The sequence below is a fragment of the Onychostruthus taczanowskii genome, unplaced genomic scaffold (assembly GCF_017590055.1).
Source record: "Onychostruthus taczanowskii isolate IOZ18803 unplaced genomic scaffold, ASM1759005v1 scaffold258, whole genome shotgun sequence".
Classification (NCBI taxonomy): Eukaryota; Metazoa; Chordata; class Aves; order Passeriformes; family Passeridae; genus Onychostruthus; species Onychostruthus taczanowskii.
In genome coordinates this window covers 138,947-149,453 of record NW_024499884.1, presented here as the reverse complement: position 1 = coordinate 149,453, position 10,507 = coordinate 138,947, and the positions used below count along the sequence as shown (strand labels likewise).

Genomic DNA, 10,507 nt, shown 5'->3' with positions numbered 1-10,507 from the left:
AAGTAGGGATTCATGTTAATACACGGAGTGAGGAACTCCAGGTTCCTAAGCCACAAGAGAAAACTACTGCAGACAGCTGTGAAACCACTGCATGTGCAAAGAGAAACGAGGGAAATCCTGTTTTCTTCTTCACCACACAGTAAATGGGGGTGGTACAGGGTACCAAAATCTGTGTGTGTTAAAAAACAATTAGAAAAAGATGCAGAAAAATCCTCCATCAAGAGCCTCTGGTGGTTTTGTGTGTGGAGTTTTGATGGTGTTTATCATGTACTTATTGTCCATTCTTCTTTGGATATCTGCCACAGACAGCTGCTGGAAACTGGCTGTAAGTTGAGTCTGACCCAGGATGGCTCCTGTAATTTGTTATTGTAAATAGACTCATTCCTCTTGCCAGGAGCTATTGCTGGCAAATAGTAAATCTTCCTTTCTCAGATTGCTTCCTTAGCATGACGTAATTCTTGTAAGACAGACAGCCACTTACTTTGCCCACTCCCTAAACCAACTGTCTGTAAATTCAGAAACCTTTTCATGGTCTCTGAATTCCAGATATTTCCCGTGAAGGGGCTCTGAAATCCCCACCAAGGAGAATACATCATGCAGGAATTGTAAGAGGATATTTAGGATTCCAGTCATGGAGGGATGATGTATGTCACACACATTGGCTGTGACAGGTTTAGTTCTGAAAAAGAAGAATTAGGGGTGATTAAAGAAAACAATTATGGAAATGTCTTAGGTCATGTTCTGCTTTTACTCTGAAATGCAATAGGGGCAAGCAGCTGACCACATCCAGGACGTGCTGTGGGCCCAGGGCATCCCAAGCCCTGCCTCCAGAGCCGGCCAGCGGGAGCTGCTCCGCCCCGCTGAGAAGGAAACCGCAGCTGAAGAACTAAAATAAGTGGGAGTTTGAAGCTAAACTAAGACAAAATGCTTTCCCCAAGAGTACCCCAGCATATATGAGTAGTTTACTAACAGTCTGTGGAAAGGAAGAGGAGGAACTCCATGGGCACCATGAAATTGGAGCTCCCCTTGTGCGAGTGCTTTTTTCTGGAGCCGTGATTCACCTGGTTCTGCTGGTCACCTGCTTATCTAGCACTGGAAGTTTTGTGCCTTACTCAAAGCAGTGAGAAATTCACAGCAGCTGAAAGATGAACCACATTTCCAGTTACTCTTGACCCAAGTTATTTTTTGCACTCTTTTGCAAGAGTTTAAGAAGTTCTTTGCTTTACATTACGAGTCATGGACTTAAAACGTGCCTATTTTATCATTCTCTACCTGAAAATGCACAAAACTTCTGCATTCTTGTGCAATGATCTTTAGAACTTCTGGTCTGGATCTCAGAGGAAGCACAGCAGCCATGAAAGGCTTATTAGTTTTGTAGCTATGACAATGGATTTAGTTGGGTTTCTGCTTGCACTTCCCCCTTGGCACTCTGTGTGAGCTTTCTAAGCTGTATTGATTTCTATTGACTGCAAAGCTCACATTTCTCACATTATTGTTTCAGCCCCAATTCATGGCTACCACGACTCCATCAAAAATATCACCTGCCATTAAATCCAAGAGTAATTATGAGGGAAAGCTTGGCCCCCTGGCCGAAGGGCTGTGCTCCCTCCCTCGGCAGCATCCCAAGGCAGGGTCAGCGTGGATGTGACATTTGTCACCATCACAGAGGAGCTTGTGCAGGGCTGAGAGCTCCACCTCTGCTGGTGACTGCACAGCTCCAAGAGCCCCCTGCTCTTACCCCATACACTAGCTGCAAGACAATGGAATATAAATTGGCCTCATGTGAGAAGGTCTGATACAAACAGAACCAGTTAGCCCAGGGTGTTCAGCTCACACTAATCTATGATTTTAAAGGTGGTGGTGAGGAAAACTTGATACCACATTTGTACTATATACTACTTTTTGGAGGATAAGGAAAAAAATGTTGTTTTTAATTTCCCTGTACCTCTATCTCTCTTGCTTAGGTTAAAACCCCAACATATTTCATGCTGCTGCCTCTGTCTCTTCTCCCAGTGGCCTGAGTGTGTCAGTTCTGTAATAAAAATAATAATAAATGCTGCTATTTCTTTCTCAGTTCAGGTATTTGGGAGGTAGCCAGGCTCACACTTCTGCAGGAGTTATGCTTCATGTAACTTGGCAAGAACAGACCCCTGGGGGTATTCCTACCATTTGTATAGAAATAACTTCACCCACACAAAGGCTGATTAATTAGACTTGAGCAGTGCAGATGAGTTGAAAAGTAAGGAGGAGAGACACCCACAACTTCAGTGCAGAGCCACACCAAGTGCAATGCTGACCCCCAAACCTCACTGCTGCTGATCCAGCCTTTGGACTGTTTAAAATATTCCTATTATTCCTAATCAGGCGTGAAAGAGTTCTGATGTAAGACAGCAGCAACCCCAAAAGTAACAACATTCATTTGATGTAAAAAATAGAAATGCTACTAATAATATGGCATTTGACCTTGAACAAACTGACGAGGAAGAATCACATAAAGTTCATGCAACCTCCAAATTTCATTTTTTAACCTGAAAATTCAAAGGGGAGGGTGTTAGGTGTTAGGCTTTACATGCTTGGCTTAGTTAAGCTTAGTTTAGCTTAACTTAGCTTATCACTGCACCCCCTGCAAAGTCTGTGCTTGTCATTTAGACCATGAAATGCCCCTTGCACCTAATGCAGAATAAAGGAACTCCTTTGGCTTTGTTACCCCAGGAACACATAACTGGAAAAACAGGATCAAGCTGCATGTTTTACATTTTCCATGAAATGTACTCAGCTGAGAGAGTGCACTAGAAATGAACACTGGCACTTCTCAAAAGCTTGAGGAAAAGTGAGAGGGAAAAGAAACAGAGAAAGAATAGAACAGGCAAGAGATAATAGAAAAAAAGAAATTGGCTATACTACAACAGTGAAATGCAAAAAAAGGCACCTTAAGTGGAAAGTCTATGAAATGAGGAAAATTAAAATAATGCAAATATGAAATGAAAATTGAAAGAAAAGTGTTCACTTTTTTAGAGAAATTAGAAGCTAGAACAATAGAAAATAAGGGTAGAAAAAGCAAGGCATGAAAATCTCTTTTAAATAGAAATAAATTCCAGTTCTTGTATCTGTTAGAATCATGGTCACACAGAAGGGGAAATGGAGGGCAGGTGAGAAGGAGATGACTCCAAAGTCCTTCAAAGAAGCTGGAAAATCACCATTTGAAGCCCGTGGACTCATATGCATCTCCCCAAAATCAGTGGGTACCACAGTGATGTATACATGAAAATACAATAATTACAACAATTACCAGCAAACAGGAAAAATACAGCAATAATTGCCAGCAAACAGAACTACATACTATGTGAAGAAATATGTTCTGTTCCTCAAGTGATTAACCTGAATTATCAGCGAATTCCTTCCAGCTTCACAGAATAGCTGGGCCTATGGAGATCAGAGGAGGTGACCCAGCTGGTGACCCCTGTGATCCCCCAGGCAGAGGGCAGCAGGAACAGCCTTGGCACTGAGCTGCTCGTCCCTCCAGGAATGAGCACAACACCAGGACATCTCACTTTCCAGTAAAGGACACTCCAAGAACCCAGCTCCAGGTCCTGGGCAGGATCCTGTGACCATGGGGGTATTCTATAACCTAAGTTAATTCATTACTTGTACCTGGGTGCTGGCAAGATACCCCAGTGTTTGCCATGGAATCCTGAATTTTCTGTATGATTTCTACTGGGTATAATTTTATTTTCAGTCCCTTTTCCTACTGAAACACTGAAGGTTTTTATTCATCATTTGGACATATGCCTTTCCTGATAGTTTTCCTGCAAGTGATCTGTCTCACATTTACATCATTAAAATACCCATAATTCTCATCAGCAAAAAGCTTGGGATAAAATGTAGCTTCTTTAAGATGTGTCGATGAAATTCCCATTTTTAGTGCGTTTCCAGTCCAATAGTGCTCTATGTGGCACAGAAGTGGCACTCTCTTTGGTTCTGTTGCTTCTCAGATTTCTCTTTTTTTTCACGCAGAAAATAATTAAAAACCCCCAGTTCATTTGTCATCTTCTGAAGTGTGACCCTGACACACAGTCAAGGTATGCAACAAAGTCTGGTGCAAAAGACATAAAAACTCCCTGAGAATAGTTTCAGGTGACAATGTTAGGCAGGAAAAACCCAAATTTTAAGGAAGTCAGCTGAAGACCAGCCATATCTAGAAGTGTATTTGCAAAATTAATTGTCTATAAATTCAGAATGATAAGGTGGTTTAGCAGATTCCAGTTTATCCAAAAGAAGCACCCACAGTGTAGCTCCAATACCACCCATAATTTATTTAACATATGGTTCCAAACGCTAGCCAGAGGTTTCTAACTCAGCTCTGCTAGCTGAAGCACGCACGTTTTGCCACCAAACTCTGTCTGTTTGAACTGACAAGGCTATTTTGGTTGCTGTTTTGTGAGACAGGCAGGGACAACTTGCTGCAAGCACTTGATGGTCTTTAACTACCACATTAACACTCCCAACTGCAGTTTATCAGCGAGAAGCGGCCAAAACCACCCCAGTAGTGTGGACTGGAGAATTATAATTGGCTCCTGAAAATAACAGGATATTCACCCACTTAGCCCCATCCCACAGAGCTTTCTTTCCCTTACTTTACTCCCTACATCTCTAACTTGGTTTCCATCACCTCCCTGCCTCTTGCCGTCTTTAACCTTGTTTCTGCCGCTGATTTGGAAACCTAAAACTGACAGGAATTTGATGGCAGATCCCGTTGCTGTCCAGAGTCACCGGGATTTTCCCGCTCCGCTGTAATCTTTCGGGAGCAGAGGCCGGGGCTATTTTGGCCGTACGATGTCTGACATGTTTCGGTTGCTAGGTAAACAGCAAACTGTATACACGGCGCAGGGTGAGCCATGCAGGAGACGAGTATAGTTATCTGCTGAGTCCTTTCTTCACCCGATCACATGCTCATGACTGTGCCACTCATGAGATAAGACTTTCAGAGTCTCGCTTTGCTGCTCAGGTGAAAGCGAGAGGAGAATTTGACCTTTGTGTCGCTGCTGGGCTCACCCCGCACGTGGGGCCGCGGCACGGCCGTGTGTGCGCGACCCCGGCACGGGCAGCGCTCCGAGCGCGGGGAGAGCCGGCGCGGGGGATGCGGAGAGCGCGGCTATTGCCCCCAGCACTGCCCGTGACGGAACCGAGGGAAGCTCCCTGTGCGCTCCATGCGCTCTCACACGGGCTGGGAGGGGACACGAGGGGCACACACAGCAAATGGTGCGGGCATTGCGCGGGGGACAGCGGGAGGGGAGCACGGGCCGGCGGGGCAGGGCCGGGCAGGGCCGGGCGGTGAGCCCGAGCCCGGCAGCCCCACGGTTTGCACAGCCGCCCCCCGGGGCCGGCCCTCGCCTCCCCCCGCGATCGCTGCCGGCCGAGCCGCGCCGACGGGCGGGACCCCCGCGCTGACAGCGGAGCGGAGCGGAGAGGAGCGGATCGTGCCTCCCCCCACCCCCGGGGGGCTCCCGCCTCCTCCCGGGCTCCCCGCGCCGCCGCCGCCCCCGCGCAGCGCGGCGGGGCCCGCGGGGGCGGTGGCGCTGCCGAGGATGCGCTGGCGGAGCGCCCGCCGAGCGTCACGGCGGGGAGGGCCCGCGCCTCCACCGGCATATAAAGAGCGGCGCGGGGCGCGGTGGCGGCAGCAGAGCTCGGGGAGCTCCCGCGGCGGCTACCGGGGAATCCCTCACCGATCCCTCACTGATCTCTCACCGATCTCTCACCGCGCCCTCGCTCCGCGCAGCGCCCCGAGGTAAGCGCGGCTGCGGGGCCGGGGCTGTGCGGGGCCGGGGCTGTGCGAGAGAGGGGAAGGGGCTGTGCGGGACAGGAGCTGTGCGGGGCCGGGGCTGTTCGAGGCTGGGGCTGTGCGGGACAGGAGGACAGGGGCTGTGCGGGGCCGGGGCTGTGCAGGACAGGAGGACAGGAGCTGTGCGGGGCCGGGGCTGTGCGGGACAGGAGGACAGGGGCTGTGCGGGGCCGGGGCTGTGCGGGGCAGCGGGCGCTGACGGCCCCGCCTGTGCCCGCAGCCCGATGACTCTGAACCGCGGCGACAAGCGGCGCGGCAGCACGCCGTTCGCGGCGCAGCAGCACCTGCACCGCCGCAGCATGCCCGTGGACGAGCGCGACCTGCGGCCGCTGCCGCCCGACGAGCTGTCGGGCTTGGTGCGCTGCACCTCGTACAGCCCCGGCGGCGAGCACCGCCAGAGCTGGGCCTCCGACTCCTCCGACTCCGTCATCTCCTCGGGCAGCGATTCCGACGGCAGCCTCTACAAGGTGATCCTGCTGGGCGAGCACGGCGTCGGCAAGACCAGCCTGGCGCGCATCTTCGGCGGCGTGGAGGACTGCGCGGACGCCGAGGAGGCCGGTGAGGGCACAGCGGGCTCGGAGGTGCCGGGGACCCCCGGCTCGGAGCCTCCCCTACGGCCACCGGCAGGGATGGAGGCGGATAAGTTCTTTTGCTGAACTCCTTTTTAATTTTTTGATTTTCCGTAGGAAATACGTACGACAGATCAATTATAGTTGATGGAGAAGAAGCGTCTCTCGTGGTGTTTGATATATGGGAGCAGGTACTTACAACTTTTTCCTCATGCTTTTGCTTTATAGCTTGGTCTGTAGTTCTCTTAAGAAAAAAAAAAAAGTAGAAATAGAACAACTATGCCTATTTGTTCAATCAGATAAGTGACATTAAAAAATTAGAATTCATACTGCCTTTTGTTCTCTCTGCAATTAATTTCTTGTAGCTAGGCAGGCAGTTTAAAACCCTGAAAAGAGCTGAGTGAGACTCTCTTAATGCTTTGAATAATTGCTCTCTTACATGAGCAGCCCAGGGAATTACTGTAAAATTAGAGATTGTCAATCTGATCAGTGCAGACCTGATATTATTTCTGGGAACAAGAGAAATTTCTTTTGTTTTGTATTTTGAATAACAAAATATTTGAAATTTTGGGAAGATTGGCTTACTTTTACTGACTTTTTATAAAAAAGCTAAGAAAAGAATCTTTAAGGTGCTTAGAGTAATAAATCATCACTCAGCGTTGAATAGATTTTTCAGCACAATAAATCCATTCCCTGTCTGTTGTTTCAGGATGACAGCCAATGGCTCCAGAACCACTGCATGAAAATGGGAGATGCCTATATTATTGTCTACTCAGTGACTGACAAAGTTAGTTTTGAGAAGGCTTCTGAACTAAGAATCCAGCTGAGAAGAGCAAGGCAGACAGAGGATATTCCTATTATCCTTGTGGGAAATAAAAGTGACCTGGTCAGGTCCCGGGAGGTCTCAGTTGATGGTAAGAGACACTGAATTTTGCAAGTGCTGTCTAAAGCAGTAGCAAAGGCTGTGCAAGATCATGGCCAATAGGAATGGTCTGGGTTTGGTGTAGAAAAATGTGTGATTTGAGGATCACTGGGGAAGTGGAGCCAGCTGCCTGGTGCTGAAGGGCTTGGTACCACAGAAAACACTGGCGATGAGTGTGGGGGAAGATGTGTGGCTGTGCAGAGCTCTGAGCTGCAGTGGGACAGAAAAATGCATCAGAGCTGCAGCTTCAGCACAGGACTACTAAAGGCAGGCTTTATTTGTATGGTACATGTGCAGCAGCACTTGCCAGGCTCAGGCTGTGACAGTCTGAGCTGTGACAGTCTGAGCTGTGACGGTCTGAGCTGTGCTCTTTAGGGGACGCAGTGCCATGTCACAGATCCAGGCAGCCTCAGGACAGGGGATCCCATACAGCCTGTGCAACCCTTTCTGCTGGAGGTGACTCCCCCACATTTGAGCTGGGCTGGTGGGACCAGGCTCACACAGCACAAAAGTCTTTTTGTGTTCTTCAGCCGTGATCAGTGAAAATCCTCTCAGCCAGCTCCAGCTGGCATTTGGGTACCTGGAGCACAGGAACCAATGCCAACACCACAGTCTTGATTCTGGTTATTTAAACATTTTGTGAGGTTTTTTATTTGGCTGGGTTTTGTTTTGTTTTGGGGTGGGTTTTTGTCTTCCACTGGAAAGAATACTCTGAAATATTGGTGCCTTGATGATGAACCATCTCTCCCTATCTGGTTTGCCATGCTCCCAGTGTTAAATTCCTGCTCAGGGAATTGACTGGAGTTCATCAGGAGATTACTTTTTCAGGTTGGAGCAGGGCATGGATGACCTGTCCTAGTTCTGACATCTGTACTTTCCTCAGGTTTACAACTCTGCCATTATTTACCACAGCTGACTGTGGAAATTCGTGCTGCAGCAATGTTCCAGGGTTAAGTGCTTATGTCCAGAACACTGAACATCTTTTATTTCAAATTCAGCCCTAGTAAGAGTCAGTGGTGCACAGCTTTGTGACCTCTACTGATGTGTTCAATGACTTGACCTTGTGGCCTGTATCATCAGCTCCACTTCTATTGGTGTGGAGAACTCACTGGTTACAGCAAGGCAGAGGTGCAGAATTGCCCAAAGCTTCCAGAATAAAGCCCATTTCTTTCTGTACATCACTGTAGGGGGTCTTTACCCAAGGTCAGTTTAATGCAAAAGCAGGACACTCACAGCACTCACTATTCCACATCAAACAGCAAGCCTGCTTCCCAGGCCTCTGCTAAATCAGCTTTAGCTCTTAAAGAGTACAGGCACAGTCTGCCTGAAGGACACTGCTGCCATGTAGTCAGTTCCATTGATCAGATGAGATTTCTGACCACAGCACAACAAAACCAAGGAGAGTAAAGGACCAAAACCATGAAGAGCAAATTTGGGTTTTCCTATTTTGTAGTAAAGCTCTTTCATGGCATTGAAGGCACTTTGCTTACTTAGAGCCAGTTCCTGTTTTGTTCTTCTGACAGTGGTGTGAAACGTCTCCACTTATCTTCCTCTTTGTCTCTCTGTGCAGAGGGCCGGGCCTGCGCCGTGGTGTTCGACTGCAAGTTCATCGAGACCTCAGCTGCTCTGCACCACAACGTGAAGGACCTGTTCGAGGGCATCGTGCGGCAGATCCGGCTGCGCAAGGACAGCAAGGAGGACAACGCCCGCAGGATGGCCAACGCCAAGAGGAGGGAGAGCATCAGCAAAAAGGCCAAGCGGTTCCTTGGCAGAATTGTGGCCAAGAACAACAAGAAGATGGCTTTCAAAGCAAAATCCAAGTCTTGCCACGACCTGTCCGTGCTATAGGAGCTCTCGGTGAGGGCGGGCGTTGCACGCGGGACGAGCGAGCCCCTGGCCGCTCAGCAGCGTGCGGATGGATGATCCTCGTGGTGGGAACGGCCATGGCTTTTCCACTGAGACTCTCCTTAATGCCTTAAGGTGCTCAAGCAAGTCTGGAAGTTACACTACAGTGCTTCATTGATAAATGGTTTAAGTTTCAGTGTGTGCAAGTAAATGAACTAACTTGAAATATGAGGCTTGACATGCCCACTGTGTACATATGTGCTATATCTTCTTGTCTTGTGGATACCAGAGATGCAAAGATAAGAAAGGATAACTGTCACCATAGACTTGTCTCGTTTGCAGAGCAAAACTTTAACTTGTACGCAGGCTCGTACACTCTTTTTAGTATAAAGCAAGCAATGATAAATCTTTTTAAACTTAAATGTGGGGAGGGTGGAGTAGAACCACAGTAGAATGGGAGAAAACAAATTATATATATATTTAAATACCGAACAGATATCATTTTATTAAGTTAATTTGCACTTCCATTAACTGTTATTCAATTAATTGGTAACTTGTTTACATGCAGATTTTATAATAAAATATTATTTCCTGTTATAATGAACTGTGCTTTTCTCATAGTGTGGATAAAGAATGAGAAGGCAGTATTTTTATACTGACCTTTTCCCACTGTAAAAAATGTTATACACAGACTGAAGATTTACATGTTATAGAGTCCTGGAGCAAGATGGATTGGGAAAATCCTCTGTCCTTTTCTTTAATAGAGAGTTTCTTTAAGAAGTAAACCCTGCTTTTATGAACACTCTACTTCAACAGCCCTTCTTGGGAAGGGAGCCCCCGACCTTTCATATTATTGTTCTTCCTCAACCTGGTTCTCATCAGCTCTAGCAGGAGCAGGGCTTTATATACTGCCTTTAGTGAGATTGATGTGCTGTATTTATATCGATAAATTGAGCCCTGGAATGTTTGAAGTCCTCTCCTGCCTTGAAGGTCTTGTGTTTAGAGCCAATAAGCAAAGGCAGGAGGTTGTTTTTTTCCTTTTTGGCAGCAGTATAATTGTCCAATCTGCTCTCACTCCTGTAGATAATTTCCAGTGGTTTCAAGAAGTTCAAAGCAGGCTGGCAAAGGTGTTTGAAGGAGTTGTAGGATTCAGTTGTGTACAGCGGCCTTCATTCCTGCCTTTTGGCAATTTAGTGTGTTATAATCGGTGTTTTTCCATGATTTTTCCCTGTTTGCTATTAATGAAGTTAAAACCAAACACATTGCAGTGCAAGAACTGGGACTTAAATAATTTTGTTCATAACTTCCACTTCACAGGATACATTCTCTTAA

The 10,507-nt window shown here is 47.5% G+C and overlaps 1 protein-coding gene across 1 annotated transcript; it reads left to right on the top strand.

The window, feature by feature from the left end:
- Nucleotides 1-5,577: 5,577 nt before the first annotated feature.
- On the top strand, nucleotides 5,578-9,772 carry RRAD (RRAD, Ras related glycolysis inhibitor and calcium channel regulator). The gene is made up of 5 exons (XM_041407192.1): nucleotides 5,578-5,785; nucleotides 6,060-6,397; nucleotides 6,526-6,599; nucleotides 7,118-7,322; nucleotides 8,901-9,772. Exons 1-5 carry the CDS (start codon nucleotides 5,586-5,588, stop codon nucleotides 9,176-9,178), a joined length of 1,095 nt encoding a protein of 364 aa, XP_041263126.1. The 5' UTR covers nucleotides 5,578-5,585; the 3' UTR covers nucleotides 9,179-9,772.
- Nucleotides 9,773-10,507: the final 735 nt, after the last annotated feature.